This window comes from Alosa alosa, chromosome 14 (assembly GCF_017589495.1).
Source record: "Alosa alosa isolate M-15738 ecotype Scorff River chromosome 14, AALO_Geno_1.1, whole genome shotgun sequence".
In the NCBI taxonomy this organism is placed as follows: Eukaryota; Metazoa; Chordata; class Actinopteri; order Clupeiformes; family Clupeidae; genus Alosa; species Alosa alosa.
The window spans coordinates 6,048,447-6,075,946 of NC_063202.1; the positions used below are offsets into that span (position 1 = coordinate 6,048,447).

General features: G+C 42.9%; 2 protein-coding genes across 5 annotated transcripts in view; one reads left to right on the forward strand and one right to left on the reverse strand.

Moving 5' to 3' along the window:
• lrrc28 (leucine rich repeat containing 28) overlaps positions 1-12,618 on the reverse strand; it is a 23,720-nt gene extending 11,102 nt beyond the window's left edge. The window contains exons 1-5 of one of the 4 annotated variants that reach the window (XM_048263644.1): positions 12,601-12,618; positions 5,010-5,240; positions 3,919-3,959; positions 2,690-2,727; positions 2,455-2,592 (exon numbers count right to left, since the gene is read on the reverse strand). In XM_048263644.1, the coding sequence (XP_048119601.1) occupies positions 2,455-2,592; positions 2,690-2,727; positions 3,919-3,959; positions 5,010-5,177 (385 nt within the window). In that variant the 5' untranslated portion in view covers positions 5,178-5,240; positions 12,601-12,618. Of the gene's footprint in view, positions 1-2,454; positions 2,593-2,689; positions 2,728-3,918; positions 3,960-5,009; positions 5,241-5,914; positions 5,936-6,186; positions 6,510-12,600 lie in introns of those variants that run through there. The other 3 variants (XM_048263642.1, XM_048263641.1, XM_048263643.1) reach the window with 3 other exon arrangements.
• The window catches only part of tent4b (terminal nucleotidyltransferase 4B), a 26,435-nt gene continuing 10,247 nt past the window's right edge, over positions 11,313-27,500 (forward strand). The window contains exon 1 of the mRNA XM_048263640.1: positions 11,313-12,346. Within this exon, the coding sequence (XP_048119597.1) occupies positions 11,772-12,346 (575 nt within the window). The 5' untranslated portion in view covers positions 11,313-11,771. The remainder of the gene's footprint in view (positions 12,347-27,500) is intronic.

A 27,500-nucleotide genomic window follows, 5' to 3' on the forward strand; every position in this document is an offset into this window, starting at 1 on the left:
CTTTTTGTGTTTCTGTGCTAATGTACTGGACTTTGGCTCCTTTCATTCATACACACCGACTATTTACCTCCAGATTAGACAATAGACTAAATAGATTACATACCTCATCACCAAAAAGAAAATCACTGAATCAGACTGAGATGACAACTTGAATGAGATCAGTAAGCAGAAGAGAGCTATGCAAAAGCGATGATCCCCAACTCACGTGTTAGCACTTGTTCTTGACTCAAGCAATGGAGCTAAAGGGGTTTAAACATTGCAATAGGACAGTTTTTGGCCTTGCGTCAGAGGACACCTGGACTGTGATGAAATACACCGAGTATCACAGCTGCGATTTTTTAAAACTCTCTTAAAACCTGAAAGTGCTGTGTGTGAAGGAATAGTGCAGTGACAAAAAAGACCCCCGTCCAAACTCTGCCTTCATTCTTTACACAAACTGTGATGCAACTGCTGCTAAAATACAGAAATGTGCATGGCCTTCTTCACACACATTTCACGTTCCACTTCACATGGGGGTGCTATAACAGTGCCGTCTGAAATACAAGGACTCAGAGTTGCAGAGAGAGAAGGAATAAGAAAGAGAAAAGATTTTTTAAGAATGTAGTGTAAGATTTTGTGCAAAGGGCTTGTGTCATGAATCTATGCTCACCATCTTAAAAGAGAGAGTGAGGGGGGAAAAAAAAAAAAATCCCCTTTGCTCCACAAACAGTGGACTTCTTTTTGGGCGTCTGGCCTGACATACCAGACTTCATTTGTTATTGCATATTTTTACTCACCGTTACTAAATTAGGAAACCAGAAAGCAAGGAAGCAAGGCATTCCTCTGCCAAGAACAAGTGAGCGAGTGGTAATGGTGGCAGTGGCAGGGTACTGGGGCGGGGGCGGGGGATGTGGAGTGCGGTTTGTGGAGGGGACGGTGCCAGCACCAATCACACACACACACAATACAGAATGGGAAGCAGCCCTTTAGACAGGCTTCTCCACCCCCTCTGTGACCACTCCAGTCCACAAACAAACACCTTACAGACACGGCTGGGGTTAATACGAGGCAACTGCCTTCCCAGAGCCCCAGGGCATCAGCACGAGGGGGCACTAGTGACCCCGACTCAGCACTGTCCAGTGTCCACATGTACATATCTGACTTATGGCCACAGACACGCTTTGCAGCGAACCAGACCAGGAGCCAGCAGTTTCCATCAGACAGGTCACCACAGGTGGCAGTGGCGGTGATGGAAGCAGGGGACGATACAAGAGGTCAGAGCCCGGTGTCCCCATAGTGATGGATCTATACACTTACGTGTGTTCACTAAGATTGATCTTCCACACATTTGTTTGGTTTTTCCATGTGTTTCCCAAACATACTTGTAGGGTGAATGTGCATACACTGCTCTTAAGAACTTCACACCTACACTTTAACTGAAAAAAAGACTTTGACTTCTGCATATAACTGGATAAACCATCCCCTGGTCCTACAACTCCCGTGTTGACACTGACACTATGACGACACGCAACAAGTATGATCTTGTAATGTGGCCAAGGCGCGGCAAGAATTTACAGTTCTCTGATCGCCTAGTCGGACATAGTCAAAGACCATAATGGAAGACAAAAAAAATCGTGCACCGTAATCTGCACAGGCCATTAGGGTGTCACAGAAGAAGAAATTTGACTTTTTTTATTTAATAAAAGATAAACTTGGACAAACAGAACCTACTCTTTTTTATAAAGCTTTTTACAAGCTTTTGATTGTCTCAGCACACTCCGAAGAGACCCAAGGTTAGGGTTCATGGAATATGTACTTATCAACGTGCATTTTAAGCCTTAAAGGGACACCAGGCAAGCCTGATGCTTTTTCTCTACGAAACTCCTCCTCGCTCGGTCTAAAGCTCTTTTCCTTTTCTTTGCATCTTCCGTCAAGGGTTTTCGCTGCTTCTTCGCCGGCTCTGCCGTTATACACACCTTTGCAACAATCGCTAGCGTTTCGTTAGCCTGCCTCTGTGCTGTGGATGCAGGATGTAAACTGATCCTGCTTCGGTCGGCGGGTACGATACACTGAACTTGCAAGTGGGATATTCTTCCTACAGACAGTAGGGGCGGGCGAGAGAGTCTTTATTCGCCCTGTAATGAGTCATTTAACCATATACCGACTTACGAAGATGAGTAATTTACACGAAAATGTTGCCTGGTGTCCCTTTAAAGTAATTTTGGACTGTCACTAGATCATCTGTTCACTTGCTAAGTTGAGTTAGCTAAGTTAGTGTTAATTGACATGAATGAACGACAAAATACTTCTACACCGGTGATTTCAGAGTAGCAAGAGGGGCTTCGATTTTCAGTCAGTTGATGTGTATATTCTTAACAAGATTTGAAAACAAATCCTGCCAGTGCATTTCTGTAAAATTCTTTGGCCAAGCGACTATGTTGAATGACTATGGGATAAAAAATGTAGGTTGCATACCTTGAGGAAGGAACTTCAACTGGTTGTTGGCCAATCGCAAGTGGCGTAAAGACCTCAGCCGACCAATCTCAGGACATATAACCTGTAGGGCATTGTCACTCAGATCCAGGGACTGTAGCTTGGCTAAATTTCCTATAGCTGCAGAGGAAAATTGCAAGGCATCATTTGAGAAACTGAAGAACTTCTTACTGTCAATCTGCACACATCAAAACATTGAGGGGTTGAATATGCTTACCTTCAGGAATGATGGCAATATTGTTTGAGTGCAAATACCTGTAAAAAGACAAAAGACATCCATCATCACAAATTCACCTCTTGCTAAACCTACTCAAACATCACAACATGACACACACTGGGCCTTCAAGCAAGGAATATTTCTGTGCCTGAAGTTTTTTGAAGCCGTTATGTTTACCCATCTATGTTCAACTCATAAACAACCCACACCTGAAAAACTTTAAACCCTGCATATGAATATTTTTGCTCTTTCACTGCCATCTACTGGACATTTGGTAAAAGTGCAGTCAGGACAACAAATATGCAGGGTGAGCCATATAATTAATTATGTATAATATGTTGTACCACAATGCTGTACCACATTGTGCAAGTGTGAGGGAGGCTGTAATGATGAAGAGTGAAACCAAAAATCTTTGAATACATGATGTTTAAGGATTTAAAGAGTGCAGTGTATTTTCTGTGTGTTATTTGACTAAAATGTAATGTTGACCCTTAACATGGTGAAAAGCCTAATATAACTTTTCACTGTGGCATAGTTCTGAAGTTGTGTTTATTTAAGGCCTCAGTTTGGTTTGGTTTGGTTTTTTTTTTTTTAAGTATATTTTTTGCCTTTATTTGTATAGGACAGTGAAGAGTGAGACAGGAAGTAAGTGGAGGAGAGTGGAGGTGGAGGGTCCGGGACCGGGACATGACCGCAGGTCGGATTCGAACCTGGGTCCCTGTGGGCACTTGGACCCGTTTATGGTATGAGTGCTGTAGCCTGTGCCACAGCGCCCCCCACAACATGTGATTTTTGACACTATAGTGTCCAATCAACAAAGAAAACCATACCTTGGAGGTAAAAATATGGGTCTAGGGACCTGAGTATTTCAATGTGACTTTTTCAGATATTGACAGTTTATGAGCTAAATATGGCTATAATACTACATGGAAATTGACTTAAAATAAGCAGAACATATCAAAATTGGATTCCTTGTATCAAACAAAGTAGAGAAAATACATTATACAACAATTTAAGACTAAAGGAAGCTGAGATATAACCTTTTCTCATTTCGGCGGGGACCATTTTGGAACTGCCACTAGGCGGGCCACCCCAACTTGTCTCCATGGATTTTTTAAAACCTTAGGCCTATACCTTAACACCCTGCCAAAAATCAAAAACTTATCCAGAAGTGCCCAATTTTCATGAATTGCATCCTAGCTACTATATGAAGTTGTGGAAGTACTTACAGTTCGATCAGATTTGGAAGTTTTTGTGCAAGATTGTCAGGCTGTAAAATAAAGAGTATGGATGACGTCTATTTTTTGCATACTGACATCATTGAGAAATACACACTATAAGGTGTATTTCACATAATACACTGACATCAGGAGAAAAATAAAAAACAGGGTTCTAAAAAAAAAAAAAAAAACAGTGAGCTGTTTATGATTATGACACATTTGCATGAGATGTAGGCCTAATCAATCTCCTGTTGTATACACATCATGATAGCACCAATGAGGAAATCAGTAGTTTTAACGGTTGCCTACATACAAAATCTTCAATGATGGGATAGCATTTCAGAAAACGTTAATGATGAGTGCATTTTATGAGTGCAAACGTTAATGATGAGTGAATTTTATTTCCCAGTTTCCTCCCGTTTTCTTTCACAAGTGGGATGTGCAAGAGTGGAGGTGGTGTATGGGGGTATAAAAGGTGCATAAGTCGTGAGCACATTTAACTACAGACTTTGCATGCGCACACTAAAGTCACAAATGTGTAACAGGCAAGATCGAAAGTCTGGGCGCGATTCAGGATCCAGGTCCGGCCGCCTTGTTTTCTCTATCAATTCTCATGGCATGGCTGGCAAGTCCATGATTCTTTGAAGTTGCAATGCACAGGATAGGGTTTGCATACTTGTAATGAGGATTTTGTGTTGGCGTAAGAGTTTACTTGTATTTGTCTCTCCACACACAAGACGGGTGTGTGAATGTTTTTTGCACCAACTGTACAGCAACAATTGGAGTGAAAGTGCCGCATGCATAACTCTTGAAAGTTGTGATGCACAGGATAGGATTTGTGTACCTGTAACAAGGATTTTTTTAACCCGTAGCAACTATTTTAGATAGATAGATAGATAGATAGATAGATACTTTATTGATCCCCAGGGGAAATTCAAAATTCAATTCAATTTTGTGTTATCAATGTATAAAAATATGTACGACTACTGTTGCACATTTGTGACTTTAATGTGTGCATGCAAAATCTGCAGTCAAATGTGCTCTTGACGAATGCACTTTTTATACCTCCATAGAGTGGTGGTGATGGTAATGATCCTTACCAAACTTGTAAGGGAGTTCCTCTTCATGTAAAGTCTTTCCAAAAACTGCAGTCCCTCATCTTTCAGAAGTTCGACAGGAAAGTTGTTCAGATTCCTGTAATTGAGAAACAAATTCTTGTGGCGTTCCTGCTTTGCCATACATATTGTCTCATGGAGTTCTGAGGCCATGGTAGAATGAAGGCCCCTATCCTCCGGGCTTGCTCCCCTCTCTCAGTTAATCCATTGTAACTCCTTGGAAAAAGAAGAGACAGATCATATCAATTTGACAAAGTCAAATCTATCCCATTTTGTATACAATTGGACATCTCGTGACATTTCCAATACCTGCGTGATGAAAGTAAGTTATGAATTTTCATCGCAATCATTCCAAGCACACGTCGAACAGAAAAAATGAACGGAGACAACGACAGTCATATTTCATGAACAAATGAATAAAGGCAAAACATGCAAGTTAGTTTACAATGCACTCAGGGTTTCAAAGAACCACTGAGTCAAACTGCTGCAGTTTACAAAACATTTGATTTGATAGTTTCTGTTGGATGGTTTCTGTATCAACAATATTGCATGTGTAAGTAGCTATATCGTATCGTATAGTATTTGCAAGACACCACAAGAAAAGAACATTAGAAATAGGCGTGCCTCAAAACATGGTCAGTCAGAGAGCCATAACAGCCTAATGTCAACATCGACACTTGTTAACTGGATAGCTAGCATTAGCGTAGCTAACTTATCAGGCAAATACCATAACCTGGTGCATCCATCGATGTCTAACATTGTAGCTCAAACTCATCAACGACATTAAATACTCACCATACCCAACGTTAGCCAAGAAACTACATTAAGTAAACACGTTATAACCTACGAGGCGAAACATGGTGAAATTGTGATTAGCTACAGTCATTCACCTAATGTTGGGTAGCCAGGTAATCAGTAACAGCGGTGTCATTACCTGCTAACAAGCTAGCTGAATAATAATTCAATGGTGAAAATGGCGTTGGATGGCTAGTCGGCTAATTACATAACTAGTGCTAGCTAGTGTTAGCTTCCTAGTTTGCTAACTTGCAAGTCGTAGTCATGCACGCTCTCAAACATCATTCTTAACCACTTAACACATCATACATCCACAACATTACAGTATGTCATATTAACTATATAAATATTGAGGAACAAAACTCACGTTTACCATGCCAATTCATGCAGCTTGCCATTTTTGCAAGTTGAGTTCAGGGGTAACGTTGACGTTGAAACTGGTTGAATCGTTCCACAATGTTACATGGAAAGGACGTGGTGAAAATAAATGTTCCTCATCAAATAAAAGTCGCTGAAGGCTGAAAATAGTATTCTTCTTTCAAACATTCACCAATGTTTCATATTATTGAATTATTTCTGTTCTCTGATATAGCCCTCACAATTGCATTCGACGGTTACAGTATCATAACTGGGATAAATTACATTACGGTGCATTACGATTACATTACGATGCATGACATGTTGACAATATTAATACTTCCTGTTTCAGTGCCCCTTGTTGTCGCGTAATTCTGTGCTCCAGGCCTATCAGCATTTTTAAAGGGACCCTTGTTTTCATCAAATGGAGACTAAATATACTTGAAGTAAATCACAACTATTTGATTCAGTGTCATAAGATATGCACATTGCACACTCATTGTTGCAAATGGCAAATGGGAGGGGATAGTAAGCAGGAAAAAACGTGTAAAATAATCATGCCTACTTTGAAATGATGCAAAACATCCCTTTTCACACCAAAGTAAATAAAATAAATGTAAAAAAATAATAGACAGCACCTGACCTGAAAGAAAACACATTTAGTGTTGATATCCAGGTCCCAGCTATTTCCATAAGGGGGGCACTGTTAACTTGCAGCCTATTTGATGCCACTATCAGGAACCTCATGACAATTGCCATGCAGTCTTAAGACTGCAGGTGGCTTGACTGCTGCTGAACTTGGTGCTGTATGCAGTGATGATAAAGAACTTTGATCATCTGTAGTCTTTTGGGATTCTTAGGCTACATGATACAAATGTGATGGGGAGGAACCCTGGAACTGGATTTGAATCATGTTTCCTTTCACCAAAGGTCCCTATTGATGTTCATGGGCTGCAAAGAGAAGTCACCAATAGGGGTATGTGCATACTGAAAATGCTTTAACAACTGGGTGAGGGTGTTTTGTGTGTCTCAAAGATAGTCAGAAGTAATGGAAATTTTATAAACATCTTCCAGTTTCCCGTACACTGCATATTCCTGACTAAAGAGAAAATCCTGACATTTGGACTAGACCTAATCCATAGGTTTATTACCAGCCCTAAATTTGACTTGCTCTATCTTATCTTAAGTCTACAGACCTTGTCACTCACAACTATCTGCTGAAGACAACCAGAACTTGTCTTGATGTAAATAACGAGTTGTGCATGTACATTATATTGTGCTCATTTATGTAGTTTACATCAAAATTATTTTTAAAATATGTCAATTATTTGTGTTATTATTGTGAGATAAAATGTTTTGCAAGTAATTAATCACAGTTTAATTATGAATGTGTTGCCAGATAGCTTCTGTTGGGTACAGCCATAATGGATGGAGCAACCCCAAGAAGATGACTGGCTAATTCATTATGTAGCTATGTAATTTGTGAACAAATAGCAAGTTTCTAAGTTTGGCTGACTGAATAATCTGCATTTGCTTTATTCCATTTCAGAATGTGGACAGCATTTTCATGTTGAGTGAATGGATTATAAAATAGAAATAAATAAATAAAACAGCGAGGCAGTGTTTGGCTGACAATATAACAAAACAAACAAATATTATGATTATGATTTTAATCATCAGTCATTCTGATTTTGTTTTTTAGCCTTTTGTTATTGGATTCGGTATAGTCAAAATAGCACATTAGTCATTTAAATAATTCACTGTTATCTATTTTTGACCAGGGCTGTGATACTGCCTAAATTAACATTCGTGGGCATACAAGATTGTGTATTGTTACTGTAACCTTTACCTAACATTCTACCTGTCACCATGGACTGTTTGTTGATCAAACACATGACAGTTGTGTCAACCACCTGAAATGTTCTGTCATCACTTATTTTCAACCTGCATATGACAGCTTTGCTGTTGATTTGACTGATTGTGTTGTTAAACATCCAGTGTTTTGCCTGATTCGACATATGTTAAATATCACATGGGGAATGGAAAGCATGTATCTTCCTAACCAGTAGGCTATTTTACCATGACAGTGTTGTGAGTTTGGCAACCTCTGTGAATCACTTGGAGCCAATGACAGTGGATCCTCTGCGGTTTACAGACCTCTTCTCAAATGGACATTTGGAGCAAAGGGACACAGCACTGAATTCTTTCATGCAGAATCTGTCCAGAATGTCAAGCATATGTTTTTCTTAGTCCTGCATGGCATTTTCAGACCTTCTAGAACATTGCCTTGTGTAAACATGGATACTGTGTTGTTGTATATAGCTTCTTTTCAACAAGATGGGCCAAACCAATATATTCTCATACTGATAATCTGTCTTGTATAAAGCAGCAACACTGCGCACAGGACTCTGCCAGTGTGAACTTCCAGAACTTCATTTCCAGTTAAATGCATGATAATTATTGAAAATGACAATGTTATTCAATGCTATACTACACTATCGCTGGAGTGGCATCAGTCACTGTTGTTTTACCATTCGTCTCACTCATCATTCATGTGGCTCTCTTTGTGTGAAAGCATACCAACATAACCATTTCAGAGGTAGGCTATAGGCCAATTGGCAAACTGAATTTTCTACAAACATATTTCAATTTGAGTAATCAATGCATTGATGCATTAATGAAGCAAGTAATGCATTCATGCATTAATGAAGTAAGTAATCAATGCATTAATTCATGTTTGTTCATTGTTTTTTGCTATTTGTAATATCTTTAATAAATTATCTCAAATTATCAAAAATAGAGTTTTACAAGAACAGACTAGCTGTGAGGGTGTGAACCAGTTTGTGAACCAGTTTGTGTGTGTGTGTGTGTGTGTGTGTGTGTGTCTGTCTGTCTGTCTCCAATGGGTACACTTAATCCAACTGAGGTGAAGAACTACAGGCCTGTCTCCCTTCTTCCTTTCTTGTCAAAGGTTTGACTGGTTTGAATCTTACCTTAAAAGGCGTTCTTTAAACGTGTCTTGGCAGGGACAGGTATCTAAGTCTCATGACCTCACCACAGGTGTGCCTCAGGGATCAGTATTAGGACCCTTCCTTTTCTCTATTTACACCACTTCTTTAGGTGATACCATTCTCTCCCATGGATTTGACTATCACTGTTATGCAGACGACACTCAACTTTACCTGTCTTTCCCACCTGATGACTCTAGTGTTTTCCACCGGATTTCTGCATGCCTTAAGGATATTTCAGCCTGGATGAAAGATCGGCACCTTCAGCTTAATCTCTCAAAAACAGAGTTTTTGGTGTTTCCAGCTAAAACAGCTATTCCCCAACAGATTAACATCCAGCTTGACTCAACTTCACTGACCCCAACTAGATCGGCACGAAACTTGGGCGTTGTAATTGATGACCGACTTAACTTCTCTGAGCATATAGCTTATTGCAAAATTATGTCGGTTTATACTTTACAACATTAGGAAGATCAGACCTTATCTGACACAAGATTCCACACAACTTCTTGTTCAGACCATGGTCATCTCTAAGATGGACTATTGTAATTCACTATTAGCTGGCTTACCCGCTTGTGTAACAAGATCATTACAGCTGATTCAGAATGCTGGAGCACGCCTGGTCTTCGATCAGCCAAAGAGGACACATGCAACTCCTCTCCTAGTTACTCTCCATCGGCTCCCTATAGTAGCCAGAATTAAATTTAAATCTCTCACTTTGGCCTATAGGACACTAACTGGATCTGCTCCTAGTTATTTTAATTCAATAATCAAGCCTTATATCCCCAACCGCCCACTGCGGTCTTCTGGTGAGCATCTGTTGTGTCGACCAGTCATGAAAACTGGGTCTAATTCCAGACTCTTTTCTTTGTTGGTGTAATGAATTGCCCAGTGCTCTCCGTTCCTGTAGTAGTTTTGGGTCGTTTAAGAGGGGTCTAAAGACATTCCTATTCAACATATACTTAGTTGTTTAAGCGCTTATGTGTTATGGTTTGTATTTCCCCTGGGGATCAATAAAGTATCTATCTATCTATCTATCTATCTATAATGTTGTTTTATTTTAATTGGGCTGTTAATTAATTTGACATTATTGTTTTTTTTTTATATTCTCCTGTAGTCTTAGCATGTCATTGTTTTTATATTATTGATTGAATGGACATTATTGTTTTATTATTGCCTTTCCCCTTTTTTTCCATTGCTTTTTATTAGGCTATTGATTGAATTGATATTATTGTGTATTTTAACTATTCTCCTTAATATGTTTGACCTACATTCTAATCTGTTCCCTGTTCAATTTTAAATATTATTATGTTGTTTTGTATTTATGTGTCGCCTTGGACAAAGGCGTCTGCTAAATCCATAACCATAACCATAATGGCATACAGCATACATAACATGTAACTAAATAGGCCTAATAAAATAATTAAAATAAACCTAACATTTTAATAAATAGAATAAAGGAATGCGAAGGTCTGACATATCTGCATTAGTTCTGGTTCGCATATTATTCATAGGCTATCATTGAGCATTGACTATTGTTTATTATTGCTATTTCCCTTAATGTAGGCCTAGTCTTACCAACATTTTAAAACGGCTCACTGTTCATTTTAACTATTGTATTTTTTTAATTTGTTGGTCGCTTTGGACAAAAGCGTCTGCCAAATCCCATAACCCTAACCATGATCATCAGAGAAGCTTCAACCTAGGACGAAGATATGACATCACAGTCAACCACTGGTCTGGTCAACATGATCCTTTTAGGCTAGTCTACCTCAAGTTCACAAAATCTACACTAGGGCATGCTCTTTTCCTTAACTTCGCAGTCAGACCTCCCACGGTCGTTAGACCTTACACAAATTGCCAAATTACAAACGAGGAAACAGCCACATTGACAGATTGATCAACTATAGGGCCTACCCATTGCCCTAAACAGCTATGGCAGAAGCCTTTTCGTTTTGTTGGCATCTTTCAACATTTGCTGACCGAAACTGAGGGTCTAAAGTTTAGACCCTCAGTCACTGAACTTCCTGCAAATGTTTTAAAATCACAACCATTCATCAATCCGTAATTGTTACGTAACAGAGGAACTGTTGTGCTCTTGCGTAACAACGAAACAACTTTCTTCGTGCTGTCACATTCTCTGGTGCTGTTTAAATCCCTTTTCACTCCAGGCGAGTCTGCGCAGTGTCATCATGATGTAGTCCGCCATTGAGAGGACTCGCGATCAGTGAAAGGGTCAGAGTTGCTTCGACTGTCGATGGTTGCACGTTTCTCTCTGTCTGCTCGTTTTCATTTTTTGAACTCTGATCATAGTTTTAATCATCTTCAAATCATCGATTGTGTGGAGGGAATACCAACTTTTCTCTGCTGTGAATGATTTTCCACTCTCAATTTAATGGAACCGGTTGTTAGTATTATAGGGATATATTTGTTGCGAGCAGGCTATCAGGCAAAGTAAGCTAGCTAGCTAGCTAGCCCTCAGCACAGAGCTTGTGAGTTAGCTAGCTGACTGACTGTGGTTGGCTAACTGGCTAACTGAGCACGAACTGAGCCTTGCTCGGGGGGCAGTGTGCCTGCAGTACAATTTATGGATCCTAGAATTGCCTGGTTTCAGCCAGAACAGCGCGGACCTGCTAACAGTTTGTGGATGCAGATTTGGGAGACAACACAAGGTCTGGGAAATCTGTACTTCAATAACAACTATAGCACAGGAGCTAGCACGTCAAGCCATAACGTTAGTCCTAAATTGAACAGTAACGGGGCTACGAGTAACGTGATCACGACCGAAAACGGGACTCCCAATACCACAATCGGCCCAGGTGTTAGTGGCAGCAGCGAGTCCAGGAATCAGGGGATGTCTACTTTAAGGGTCGATAGCGATATCGTGGAACAACGGGACTTCATTCCTTTGGAAACCAACAACAACCAAAACAACCGATCTGTCGTGAGGGGTGGCGGACCAGGGGTGCTGGCCAGTGGGGTTGGGGTATGGAGAGGGGATGTCGCGGGGCACCGCAACAAGAGGAAAAGAGATAACAAAGCAAGCACGTTTGGGTTCAATACTAGTCTATTGCTGAATGGATCTGGAGGAGACGATACTGATGGCTGTGTTTATACGGGTACGCCTTGGAAAACCAGGAACTACTCCGAGGGAATTATTGGGTGAGTTGTCATGACCTATCAAGCTAGTTCACATGCAGCCAACATAACAGTTAGCGCAGTTAATATATCACGTTAGCTTAGCCTTTAAGCTAAATATTCCGGAGAAGTGCATCAGGTAACTGGTACACACACATTAGATTTCGATACTATTTGAAATACCACCAGTGCTTTTAATGACACATTTGATGATAGTACAGGTGATGGTACAAATGAGTCAGTGAAATATCAGTGAACTGCTTAACAAATTAACCTACCGTTATCTGCCAGCGAGCCTCAACCACCAGATATCCGACGGGCTTTCGTTAACTACTCCACCTAACTTCAGGAGCTACCCACTGATATGTATAGAACTAGCAAGGAGTAGAGCAGATTAATTAATCTAATTTTAGTCGTGACAGATTTAACGTTGATTGTGAAACCACTCCTCCACATACACATTTTGTTAAAAGTAATTTGGTTAGCTGCAATTCTGTGTAACATTACAACAGCTTTCACATATGTCAGCCGTTGCGGATGTTAAAACTAACTCATCACTTGCTGTGTAATATATATCGTTATGTGATTTTCAAAACGCTAGTGCTATCCCCTGTAGTGTTATCCTCTCGTAAGTCTGGGTGCAATAATTATTCTTAGTGAACGTTATTTGGCTAGTATGTTGGAAATGTTACCGAATGGTCAGTGACTTCAACGTAGCTCACTAGCCAAGTACTCGTTTTTAACCATATTTGGCATGACATTGTCATGACATAGGAATAGGAAATGTCTCTGAAGTGATTTGGGACCCGATAACACTGCTTTCTTTCTTTAGATAAAAAGACAATTGAACTACCAGAGTAGCAAAAAGGATGAGATGGCATTTTCACTAATATAACTATCTACTAACTTCCCATCTTTTCATCTTACTTAGCTAATACTAGGTTTCTCTTATACCTTTATTAAATGCTTCGGATGCTTTTGTAATTAAAACGTTTGTGGTGATGTCATCTAACACAAATTAATAGTTGACAGTCTTATCAGTTAGGCACGCTGCTTCCCTGCCCTTTTAAAACTGCTGTTCATACCAGTTAGCCTAAGTTGTGAACTGAGAAGTCTTGTTCATGTGGGTGTGGTGTTGGTTAAGTGGAGTTTGCTTGTAAGGTTTTAGATACTTTTTTGTATTACTATATTTACTATATGGATTGCACTGCCTTGAGCAAAGTCTAAGGATAGGGACTGATCCTCATTTATAGAAAGATTCAAGCACAGTGTGTTTATATAAGTGCATTCCTTTGTGATTACTGTTAATGGCTCCAAACCCCTATGCTCCACAGCCCAGATCACATTCACAACTAGGCTGTTGTCACTCTTGATGAATTAAGTTGACTGAGCTGCATTTTAAACATGTGTGCTGAAACAGTGCAAATTTACATATAGATTTCTTCTGAGAACGAATTGGCATTCAGATGGCACATACAGTAGGCTACACCCTGCAGGTTTTTAAATATTGAGCTGTTACTATTCATCAGCTTCTCGTTTTTTCTACGTTTCTTTTATCAAAGCACTTGAAATCAGAGGTTAATTTGCATTCTAATGCTCCCTTGTCACACAAGGCTGTTTCTTCTTGTTGGCTTACATGTCATATCGAACACAGTCACCAAGGCATCATGTGCTAGGCAGACTGTAAAATTGGAAAATGTGATGAAGATTTCAAGGGTTGGTCGTTTGCTGGCAGTGTATGTTTCTCTTTGATTGTGTTTTTCTGAGTAGTTGTGTAGTGTATGCACGTGCATATCTATGTGGTGTTCATCTTACTCTGTGACCAGCCCCCCCTTGACCTTGCCCCACGCTCGTGTGGGAGAAAGAAAGGGTGTTTACATGCTGCACACACGCTGACAATGTCCCAGCCTTGTTCTCCCTCAAAACAAACCCAGCCTGGCTTTTCAGCCCGAGAAACCCGATCAGTGGCTTTGTGATGTCACAGGCCGTAGTAGCCAATCGGCTGCTGGGGGAGTGAGGGAGTTCTGCTTCTGCTGGCTTGCTCGTGCTTCTTCCAGTGTTGTGAAAGATGAGGGATTTCCTCTGTAGGATGGGGGAAGGCTTGGGTTGGTTTTGTGGTGGTTCTACTCATAAGAGCACATGGCTGCCTCATGACTGTACCGAGACAGTTGTTTTTCAGTGCTTCACTCAAAACAACCACTTTTGTGATGGAACCTCTAGTTTTTGTAGACATATGTACTGGACCTTAGATCCCGTTGTCAGAATTGTTGACAAGTGGGGGTTTAGATTGTTCATTAGTAAGCCCCATATAACTAAAGAGTTTTAATGTTAAGTCATGACCTATGAGCACGGGTATTGAGTTCAGTCAGTAGATTGGTCTTATCGGCAGCAGATCAGCGAGGGTAAGTGAGTTTCTCTGAGTAGTCAGCTTCTGACTGTAGGTGAGGTTCATGGATCGATAGGCTACTGTAGTGCCCAATGGCGCAGAGATTTTCAGCATGGGTCAGTGTTTGTGTGTGTGTCTGTGTCTGTGTGTTGGCACAACTAGCCCAGTTGACTTTGCCAACAATTCAGAAAGTGTGAGTGTGTGAGATGTTAGATGAGTGGCTGTTGAGGGAGGAAGCACATGGTAGTGAAAAACGCAGGCCCCACCTAGCAGCAAGTGGTAGAAGGAAACCCACTGACACTTCAAACATGCGCATAGTGTGTTTTTTTGCCCTCCATCTAACATTTGTTTATCTTCCTCTTGTTTCCTTGCCCCCCAACCCCCATTAACATTAGCTCTCCTGATATTGGTTGTTCTTTAGTTACATCTTTCTTAATTAAAGTGGCTCAGTTTTGTAAAACGTGCAAACGTAGGCGAACATTTGCAAACGTTTGCAAACAGTTTTCCGTTAGCCTTGAGTTTTCGCCGAACGTTTGCGAACAATTGCAAACAGTCTGAGGAGGTAGTTCTCCGCGAACATAGAGTGGAACTGGACGTTAACACCAAATCGTTCAAATTTAACTGCTCAAAGAAAACAAGTTCACCACAAACTGTTTACCACTGCCAAATTTGAACGCACCTCAGTTGTAGTGTGTGTGTGTGTGTGTGTGTGTCGGTCTCTCTCTACATGAATTGCCCTTTAGCATCAGTGTGACAGTCCTCTCCGCCCAGTCAGGTCCTGTCATTGTCCAGCATACTTTGCTCTGGCGGTGTGAAGGCTTTGCACGAGGACAGCCTGCCAGCATCCTTTATGCAGCAACATGAGCTGGGCGACACTAGCAGTTAGAGCCAGTAACACTCTGCACAAGGCTTTGAACCCAGGGAACACTGGATAGGAGCACGAAGAAGATTGAACTTCAGGTTAACCCCAAAGCATTCCTGTGGGATGTGTGTGAGTGTTTGTGTTTCTGTGTGTGTGATGGAAGGAGGTGGAATGGACAGAGTCAAGTCAGTGAGTGTTTATTTAGCCTCTCTCTACTGTATAATGAAGTCAGTCGTTATTATCAGGTTATCTCAAATGGAGAACAGAACATAGAGAGCCTGGGTATGTTCATTTGGTTAATGTTTGAACAGGTGTAAAGTGGCTGATAGATGCAAGTTTATTGCCAGCCGCTTAAAAGGCCCATCTATTATGGTGAGGTAATGAGGCCTGGACAGAGATAATATCTTTTGAGAGACACACTACAGGCCACAGTATATTTTATGAGTTTTAGCATTCTTCCAGTTATTAGTAATGTAGATAATCACCAAAACAACCTGGTCCAGTTTATGGCCACAAATGATTTAAAGGTGCCATGTGTAAGAATTGAGGTAAAAATATCCAAAAAATGAGCTACACGCATCAAAAGAATAAGAAGAAATAAGGGCGATGATGTCATTAAAAAAATGACAAGGTATAGTGCTGCAGAGATATCAACCTGAATTAGCATGCTAAATTACTAGCCACAGCCCGACAGGTGTCATAATACCAGTTTCGCCATGGGAGGCGGTATCACGGGCAACATAACCGCCAGCCAAAAATGCAATACACATGTCTTGGTTATTACTCTAGGGTAGACCAACTCGCTTTCTGGAGGTATACTGCCTCCATCTTTTATGGAATGTGGAGTATGAATTGATTTTTTGGCGGACATTACACATGGCACCTTTAAATGAGTTATTGGTGGTAATTGAAAGTCTCTGCTGTCGTAGACAAGCATTCTCCAGAGCCATATTAGTTTTTCCTTGTAGTGGAGTGGTTATAACAGTGATTGACACACCCTGCCGTCTTACTTTTGCTCAGGATGCACTGTGCAGATGCGTGTGTTCTGGGGCTTTAAAAAATAGAACAAAGAAAGAAGGAAAAAAAACAACATGTCTTTTTCAGCCTGTGGAATGCTGGGAGCTTTTTATTGCTACGCTAAACACAAGGTTCAGACCTCAGCCTCGTGTGTGTGTGTGTGTGTGTGTGCGCGGACGGACGGACAGATGTTTATGTCAAAGCTTTGGCTTAAGTGTCAAAAAAACACTTGCTGCTTGACCGTGTGAGGAGGGCTGTGCGGACTGTCCACTCGCTGTGGAGATGTGGAGCACTGAGGCGGAAGCAGCTCTGCTCGCCTCTCTACCGGCCCACCCCCTCCCCTGCTCATGGGACTTCATGTTACCAGCACGCCATCCCATCCTGTGCCTATTCCACTCAGATCTATGCCTGCCCTGCCTTAGGTGGGTTTGTAGTTGCCACGTTCACCACGTTCTAGTAAACAAACAAATACAAAAAACAACAACCTGACCTGCTGAATCTGGTCTAGTACTGACCAAACATAACTTGAGACCTCGTACCTTTTCCAGTTGTGTTTGTTTTTGTGTTTATATGTGCCTGCGTGTGTCTGCTTGTGTGTGTGTGTGTGTGTGTGTGTGTGTGTGTGTGTGTGCATGTACGTGTCTCTGTGCTTGTTTGTGTCTGTGTGCGTACGTGTCTGTGTTGTCATGTATGTTGTGTCTGTGTGGATGTGCCGTGTTGTCTGACTGCAGATTGGTGTGCAACATTTAAGCTCCTGACTGAAACTTGGGCCCTGGGTTATTTTGGTCCCTGATCCTGCTGCAGTATTTATAGACAGGTTGGGGATGCTGGGGCAGAGTGGGTTACAGGACTGCATAGTCCACTTTCCTAGAAGTAAGCATCAACACAACCCCTTCTTTCTCCTGCCATTAGTTAGTAATGAGACTAGAACACACACACACACACACACACACACACACACACACACACACACACACACAGAGACACGCACATGCACACGCACATGCACACACACACGCGCGCACACACAGACACCTTTGCCCACTTTAGCATATCTGCAGGCTTGATAAGCACAGATCTGCCATTGCAAAACACCATCCTCCTGCTGGCCTAGCAGATGGCTCTGGTGTGTTTGTTTTGTTTTCCTCTTTTTTTCCTCTTCCGCCTCCTCATCCTCCTCTTTTTGGTATGGACAGATTTATTTCTTTTCCTCTCCAACGCCACACCCAGTCTTTCAAAACCACAGCGCTGTCCTGGTGTTTATTTAGCAGCACCATGGGCTTCGCACCAGTAGTGTGTGTGTGTGTGTGTGTGTGTGTGTGTGTGTGTTTGCTTGCATGTGTGTGTGCGTGCGTTTGTGTGTTTTGGTTTGTGAAAGCTGCCTGCTGCACCGCTCCAACCCGTTTTGTTCTCAGCCTCACACACACACACACACACACACTAGGGGTGTAAAGATTAACCGATACGTATCGGTATCCGTTTTTAACGTGTAAGATACGGCTACATCGATACGTGAAGCCCCGTATCGGAATAAAACTGAAATGAACCGGTCGTTATATCGATTTACTTGTTATGAATCGGTTCACAACCTTTTCTGGTCGCTCAGACTCTCATTTACGTTGCAAGCAGCGCGTTCATCCCACTTCCGGTTTTGAAACTACACGTGGCACGGATTTGTGGGTAATGCAGTTTGTTTTGGGCTACATTCATTGCCCAAAGTTGTCAAAGGACTTCATTACCCATACATCTACTGCAACTTAAGCACATGACAACTCGTCGTTTGTTTGACAGTTTTTACTCTTTTGTTTTTCAAAATCCAGCGCGAAATTAAACACTTAGTATAGCATTCCTAACTGTAGAGTAGAGTATGTAGAGTAGCCTTACGTTTGATGAAGGGATTTCCTTAATGTTAAAGTAGCTAAAAGTTGCTGCTAAAACGATGCACAAATTATTATTATTATTTTGTTCATATTCACTCAGACAAAATAGGCCCAGTTCATTGATATGTAGGCCTATTTTATTCATGTAGGCTATATGAGAAAAGGCCAAGATTGTCTTAAGCACTGTTTTATTTTATTTCGGTATTGTCTTACCTCAACAATAGGCTACAGCTCCTTGAAAACAATCAGAAATAACTCTATCAAATCTATAAGTCTATAAAAATGTATTTTTATGTTGTATTTGGCTGCTGTGTTTAACTGAAATGTAGACTATTATTTTTTCATTTCAATACAGTACATGATACAAACCTCAGTTTAGATAATCATATTCACACATTTGTTTTTGCCTAATTGACATGACCATGATAATTGATAATATAAAATGAATGTCCACCTTAAGCAAATGATAAAAAATCTTTCAGAATGCTTTCCATTCTTCAACTGCATCGAATTGCATCGATTCGCATCGCATCGAATCGTACTGAATCGTTTTTTATGTGCATGTATCTTTTCTTGTATCGAATCGTGCCCATGTATCTAGAGGTGAATTGTCTTTTACATGAGCGATTCACACCCCTAACACACACACACACACTCAGAGCCTCCTCTCTGTGTGAGGATTGGCTACAGGCGTCCAGGCAGCCCGTGCTGTGCCGTGCAGCATTATATAATCTCCATATGAAGAAGGCGTAGGCGGATTATGTGATAAGGGAAGCCAGGGATCTGTATGTTCTTGTGCCTGAAGCTACGAGGGAGAGATGGAGGGAGAGGGAGAGATGGAGGGAGATGGAGAGAGATGGAGAGAGAGAGGGAGAGATGGAGGGAGATGGATGGAGGGAGGGAGAGAGAGAGGGAGAGATGGATGGGGAGCGAGAGAGAGGGAGAGAGAGATGGAGGGAGAGGGAGAGAGCGAGAGAGAGGGATAGAGCAAAATGAGACTGGGGGGGAAAGAAAGGCCTAGGCGAGTGTGTGAAATGGTGAGGGAAGGATAGTGAGGCAGAGAGCAGGAATGTGTGTCCGTGTGTGTGTGTCCTGACCACCCTGTGTGTGTGTGTGTGTGTGTGTGTGTGTGTGTGTGTGTCCGTGTGTGTGTGTCCTGCCCACCCTGTGTGTGTGTGTGTGTGTGTGTGTGTGTGTGTGTGTGTCCCGTCCGTGTGTGTCTTGCCCACCCCTGTGTGTGTGTGTGTGTGTGTCCTGCCCACCCTGTGTGTGTGTGTGTGTCTGGTCTCCATCCCCCTGCCTACCCTGTGTGTGTGTCTCTGGGCTGGTGAGAGGGCCGCTGGCTGGGCAGCGCTCTCCTTTGCTGTGCTGTGCTGGCGAGCCGAGTCGTTTCCGGCGCGTGTTGTGTTAACCCAGAAACGAAACTGAGCCACTGTTGCACTGGGTCACGGGAGGCACCCAGCCCACTGCCAGGGCTGTGAATGGAAACCTATCCTCCTCTCCCTACTGTCTCACCATTACAACAGAGACCTACGGCCCTAATAAGGATCTGTGTGTGTGTATTAGGCGTGTGTAGGTGTGTGTGAATGTGTGTGCCTCCGTTTACGTTAGGGTTAGTTTTATGTGTTTTTATTTGTCTCGGTCTTCTTGGCGTGGGTATGTGGTGTGTGTTTATGTCTGTTTAGCTGTTTGTTTGTTGTGAGAAGAGCATTGAAATTAAGTCATTTGTTTTCCAGCAGGGGATTCACTGACAGCTTTTATATTGCACCTTATCAGTGTTGCTTTGTGAGCACCTTGAGCAGTCTCTCTCTTTCTCTCTCTTGCTCTCTCTCGCTCTCTCTCGCTCTCCCTCCCTCCCTCCATCTTTCTCACTGTGCCTCAGAAGAAATGAAACTGACTGTGCGCTGCGTTTCCCTGGAATGCTGTCTGCCTGAACTTTGAGCACCAGCCTGCTGACAGGCTGTCCTTTGTGTGTATGGTGTGACTCATGAGAGCATGCACTAGGTGTTTGTGTGTGTGTTTGTTTGTGTGTGTGTGTGTGTGTGTGTGTGTGTGCCCGTGTGCCCGACACGTGTGGTGTGTGTGGGTGTGTGTGTGAAAGAGAGAGATTCCAAGAGATCCCATCTCATCTCCTCTCCAACACTTGTTGGCTTGACCCCTGGTGTAAAGTTACCTCACACAGGCATTTTAGTGTGAACCTCATGCAATTACAGTTCACCTGCAGTATCCTTAATTGGCTGAAATGATGCTTGTAGAGATAACTATGTTTTTCTTTCTTCGTGGCCCACTGAGGAATTAGTAGAATTTATTGATCTGAGTTGGGCTATAATTGAGAATGAAATTTGGTTATCTGAAAGCCATACCCTATTACTTCCTGTAGTGAGGTTTGATGGCGCTGTAGGCTGAGGAGCTAGCCCTTGTGCGTATAGTATGTCTATAATTGAGAGAGTGAGGTTAGATGCTGGGTCTGAGGAGCTAGCCCTTGTCCTATAGTATAGCATGTAGGGATGTAACGGTATGAAAATTTAACCTCACGGTTATAGTGACCAAAATTACCACGGTATTTCTAAAAGTGTGTTCAATATGTTCAGAAAGCACTGATAGGCCTACACAAGCTGAAATAGTTTCAAAAAGTGTCCCGTTCACTTTTTTCTTCATGTTTAACTGGCTATGTGCTTATAGCTTAACTTACCCTGCCATTGGGCAGCCGTGGCCTACTGGTTAGCACTTCAGACCTGTAACCGGAGGGTTGCCGGTTCGAACCCCGACCAGTAGGCACGGCTGAAGTGCCCTTGAGCAGGGCACCTAACCCCTCACTGCTCCCTGAGCGCCGCTGTTGATGCAGGCAGCTCACTGCGCCAGGATTAGTGTGTGCTTCAAGTCTCAGAGGCGATTTCCCTCACGGGATCAAAAGAGTATATATACTTATACTTATAACTTGGAGTTTGCTATTTCTGTTATTTGGATGCAATGAGTGAGACCAAAGTAAGCATTCAAAATAAAACTTTAGGCTACTGTATTCTCCTGATAACGTGAGTGGAATGGATTTAATGTGGATGCGAACATAAAAAGACGCAGAGTGGCTACATGATACAGTGCACATTTTGCGGTGAAAAAGTTCCGCCTTTTAAAATCAGGTGTAGCCTAATCCAAATCGTAGTTAAAACCATCAATTAGACAACAGAATCAGTAGGGTACTAGTTTTGTTTCATTGTACCAGGCCTACTGTATGTCAAAAGCAGGCTCGGATGAAGCTGGGAAGGATTTAAACACACGGTTTCCACACCGCGGTAATCAACCATGATAATCATGATATTTGAAATTAAAATGGTAATTCGTCAACATTTTTATCGCGGTTTACCATTATACCGGTAATCGTTACATCCCTAATAGTATGTCTATAATTGAGAGAGTGAGGCGAGATGCCAGGTCTCTAGTCCTTAAAGGGACACCAGGCAAGCCTGATGCTTTTTCTCTACCAAACTCCCCCTCGCTCGGTCTGAAGCTCTTTTCCTTTTCTTTGCATCTTCCGTCAAGAGTTTTCGCTGCTTCTTCTCCGGCTCTGCCATTATACACATGTTTGCAACAATCTCTAGCGTTTCGTTAGCCTGCCTCTGTGCTGTAAACTGATCCTGCTTCGGTCGGCGGGTAGGATACACTGAACTTGCAAGTGGGATATTCTTCCTACAGGCAGTAGGGTGGCGAGAGAGCCTCCATTCGGCCCCGTAATGAGTCATTTAACCATATACCCACTTACTTAAGATGATTAATTAACACGTAAAACGCTTGCCTGGTGTCCCTTTAAAGTAGTCTAGTCCATATGTCTATAATTGAGAAAGTGAGGCAAGATGCCAGGTCTCTCCTCCCTCAGGTGGTTCAGATGTTGATGGTTTCTATCACACCCTCATTCCTGTGCTCGTACACACAAACTCCTTTTTACCTGTGAGGTCCTAGCTGTCTTGTGTAACCTCCACATAGATATGTAGTCATATTCAGTGAAGTCTGTATAAGCAGTATAAGGATCTTGGGAAAAGTCGTAGGCTGCTTGAGAAGGTGATTCATAATAATGAACGTGATGAGGGGAGGGGTGGGGTGGGGGTTGGGGGTTGCTTGTTGAGAAACTTGAGGTCACGGCAAATTTGCATCCAGTTCTGAATGTTGATGAAGAAATAAGGATTTGTGGCTGATTGATGTATTGGTGGTAGAGGAAGAAATACACTATCGCCACACCACCACTATGTAAGTGAGCTTACTAACAGTCCAGTCCGTGTTCTACTATAATACAGAAGAGGACTGTAGAGTTTGCACACAGTGTGCAAAGTCTTGCATTGACTGCCCTGCACGATTCTCAATAAACAGTAGTTTTCAATCAGTGTAGAAGGTTGATTGTTTTTGTTACCTTGTCATGTGCTTATTCACTTATCCAGTGAGATTACAGGAAGAGAAAATTGCTGTGTGTGTGTGTGAAAGGCTTAAGGTGTGCACCTGCCGCAGGCCTTGCTGTGTCTGTTGACTCTGTTGGGTGTGTTCGTGTTGCAGCCCTTTGTTGCAGTGGTGGCTGGGCGTGACGGAATACTGTCAACTTGGCACTGCAGAGCCTGCACTTGTGTGTGTGTGTGTGTGTGTGTGTGTGCACAATTGTGCACGTGTTTGAGACACAGGAGCAGACCGTTCTCTCTGCAGACTGCCATGTCTAGACCCAACACAGAACACAGAAGACCACACTTCTGACTCTTTCATTACAGATGCAATTCTGCCGCACGATTCCCAAACGCGTCCCCCTGGAATCCACAATCCGGTCTCGAAACCGAGACAAGAAGGGAAACCCTGCTTCCCTGCCTCGCCTCTGCTGTGCTGTGTAGTGCAGTCCCAACAAATAGCCTACGTGTCCATTACATGGCTATATTGTGTCTCGGCGATAATGTGACCGCAGGCACCTGCACCTGCAGTGTGCCACCGACGACAGTGGCTTACACACAAAGCCCTTTGTTGGCCCTCTGTTGGCGTTTTAGCGCGGTCCTCTGATAATTGCCCATAAGTCACTTCTCCTCTGACACCCACAGGAGTGGCTCCTCTCCCCCCTGCCCTCCTTGCTGCAGCCTGGAGTCTGTGCACAGCCGCACCGCACGGCAGGCTTATGCTTATGAATAGGGTTATGGTATTTAGCAGACGGCCTTATCCAAAGCAGCCTACGTGCATTACAATGACCGCAGTTGTAAGAATAACAATGCGAGGTTCAATGTATAGTAAAACCGCTTATTAAAATGATAAAATAACAATAGGCAAATAGGCTTGTAGTAATAGTTTTATTTTTCCACAGGCGGTCAGATTAACTGATGCACTTTCCGTCTTGCACTATGCACTGTTTTTGTCTGTTGTATGTTTCCTTCTCTGTTATACTTAGGGTTCGGTATCGTTTGGGTTTTATCCGATACCGGTGCTAAATCGATACTTTTAAAACGGTGCCGATCCCGAAACGGTGCCTGAACCGGTACTTTGTTTTTAAATTAAAATGGTCTAAGGCATGAATTGCTTTTTTTTATTGATAAGACACATTTGAACATGAAATTGAACTGTTATATTCAATTTACTATCAATATCTCATTGCTCCTACGTATAATACATTTAAATGTTAAAACAGCTTGCCATGGTTGCACACACAATGGTAAGCTCTGCTTTCAAGTTTACCCAGTGTAGGCGGTTTGCCATAAGGTATGTTAAAACCGCTTGCCATAGAACTTCCAGGTCCTGGACAACGGCATTTGCAAGCAAGCTAATCTAACAGGGACTCTACTTTCCAGTTAATTCAGTGTGTTCCCAAATGCTTCAAGAAATGTCATGTCTTCCCCCATAACACGCAATAGTTTTGAACATATTAGGCTACATTATGTCGGTGTTGAAGTGTTTAGATTACCAGTGCTTGTAGTAGGCATGTTAACAGCAACTATGGCTATGCGCTAACACCAGTCAGCTGAGTTTAATTAGCGATAACGTACGGAGATGGTTCCGTAGCCTCTTTGACAGCTCAGTGACATCAGGTTGCCAGCTAACTTTTAACATGATCTTCATATTCATTGTGATGCTACAGTATATGGGCCTCATGCACATGAAAGATTAATATCATGCCATTGTGTTGTTTAGAACACACCGTGAAATGAAGTTTTCACCTTACAACTTTGCTGATAACATTTCAAATAAATGCCAGTTAGTGCATTAGCAAGGATATTGTGTAAAGTATACTGTTGATGTTTCACAGCCTTTTGCTTGTGTGTAGTTAGGCCCACTGCTAGATTTTGACAGGAGCTCGTGATATCTTTAAAGTAAGCTACTTGGGCTCAAGCAAGCTGTCAAACAATGTCCACTCGCCTATGTGGTGCACCCCTCTGGTTTATACATCCAGCCAGTGTTTATGTTAGCTAACTGTATCTGGATGTGTTGCTATCAGAGCAAGACGTTAGAGATGGCGCATGACATGCAGTGATGCCTCGTATAATTATTTTTTTAAAAAACGCGATTTAAGCACCGAAATGAGGCACCGAAATCCGCGTTGTTATTCGATGCAGTTACTACCGTTTGCGTCGGCACCGGTGCCATATTAGAACCGTGTTTCGGTGCCCAACCCTAGTTATACTGCATGTGAGTGATGTAGCAAAATGCATTTCATTGTATTGTAGGCTTACTATACATATGACAATAAACCCAACTTGAACTTGAACTTGTTTTTCTCTCCTGCACATGGAGCTTCAGTAGAGAAGGCTAGGTGAGAGAAGGAATCCAGGTGAGTGGAATTCAGAAGCTCATTAATCTTGGCGTGCTGCTCAGGGCAGGTAAGACGTCGCTGCCACTCGAAAGCGTGGGACGCGGCCCTGCGGGCCCGCTTGGGATCCATGCAGAAATGCACTAAATGTGCCCGCAGACACTCCTGTTACACCCAGCAAACTGCCTTGCTAGCTCTAGCGCCGGGGAGTCGGGTGGAAATAGCGTCGGCTTCGTGTGTGTGTCTGCGCACATGCAGGAGCTCTCACAGTTGGGATTTAAACGCATTCTGCTGGTGAGCTGTGGCATGGTGATTGGGGACATGGAGACACTTGTAGAATGTACGAAGGAAGCTTTGAGTGGAGGACATGTTGGCAGGTAAATAAAGTCTGAATTATTTTGTTGTTCCTGGGTCTGGGTTCATATTTGAAGTGGCACCTGTGTAGGTCTGAGAGAGGGGAAAAAAGTCCGCAACACCAGTATATGCTCCCAAGTTATAGTTTAATTACCGTAAGGTAGTAGGTACTGTGTAGGTCTGTGCACATGTTTGGTGTTTGAGGGTCAGTGATAGGTGTGTGTGTGTGTGTGTGTGTGTGTGTCCAAGGTCCCAGTAACCACAGGCAAAGCAAGGTGGCCAGCACCCCCTACCCTCGTGTGTCCAGCCTGGCTGCTCCATAGCAGAGAGCAGTGGTCCAGAGTACACACTGGGCACGTGCAGCAGTAGCAGTCCTGCCTCTCACTCAGCACACAGTAGTCCCCCCTCCTCTCTCTCTCTCTCTCTCTCTCTCTCTCTCTCTCTCTCTCTCTCTCTCTCTCTCTCTCTCTCTCTCTCTCTCTCTCTCGCTCTCTCTCCCTTCCCCTCTCTCTCTCTCTCTCTCGTCTTCCCCTCTCTCTCTCTCTCTCTCTCTCTCTCTCTCTCTCTCTCTCTTCCTGTCTACTCGTAGGTTGGTGTAGGATGCAGTGGCCTCAGTCTGTAACGCGAGAGGGAGTTTCTGCTCTCCTGATATAGGCCCTAGTGTCAGAGATCGCCGGCGGTGGCAGCGTTCCACGCGTCACTCTCTGGCTCTTTTAAAGCCACTCCTGCCAGAAAGCGTGTCTCCGAGAGTTTGCAATGAAGCCACGTGTTTGGATGACTGATAAGCATGTGGGTGTTGTGTGTGTGTGTGTGTGTGTGTGTGTGTGTGTGTGTGTGTGTAAGGATTTCTATTAGCATAAAGACTTCATTTGACGTTAGATACTGTATATATAGTACAGTATGTCAAATTGAGCTGGTGTGGAGGCCTCAGTCCTGGTCGTAATTTTAGTACAGAAGTGGAATGTGTGTGTCTGCGTCTGTATGAATCATCCGGGGGAAGCCAAGTTGGCATAGCCACGCGGTCACTGAGGCCAGGCCTGGCACCAGCCGGGGGTCTCGCCCAGCTTCAGCAGGCCCTAGTTGGCATCACTGGTCTGGGAAGAGGGTGAGTAGAACCAGGCCTGTGCCACATGGACCTCAGTCCCATCCCAGCTGATCGTCCTCCCTCCCTCGGAGTACTCTAGTACCCAAGGGAAGCAAAGCTGTCACGTCTCCACATTAGGTTATGGCATGTCTGTCTCTTTCCATTGAGGGTGCAGGTATGCTCAGTGAAGGTTAAGTTGAAGTATGCAAGTGCAGAAGGTCAAACCCTTAAGAGGGCAGACTGAGCCCTGAGGCAGTTCTGAGGTTGATCAAAACTCTCTTAAATACCACTGAAATGTCAGTGAGGCTTACTGAAACGCAGTTCTTAATCCTATAACTGCTCTGTTATCGTTGGCCATCGCATCCACATAACTGCGACACTCCGTTATTAAGTTATTTGACATTGTTAATGCTGCTACCATAGCCGTGTGCGACTCTGGCTCGTGTGCAACTTTAAAGGGTAAGGATTTGTGATTTATGATTAGCTCGAAGGACGCGCATGTCTAGACGCAGGTTGACCTTTTCTCTTTCGCTGCTGTGCAGGAAACAGAGATTGTAATTGTTTGGCCAGGCCAGGTGAAGTGGCAGGTGAAGTGGCAGCTGGGCAGCAGCTATGGGAGCCATGCACTCTGCTTTAACTCGAGGTGACTCATGATCTGGGCTCTGGAAACTCTTAGTCACTCAACGCTCGCATCTCTGAAGATGATTGTACTTTATTTTGTATAGTTGCTAGTGCCATTCTGACCCCCTTGCTACTCCAGGCTTATTGACACTTTTCACTGAAGTCTCTCTCCTTTCTTCTCTAAGTATTTAAATGTGTTTTTTACCTCTACATGATA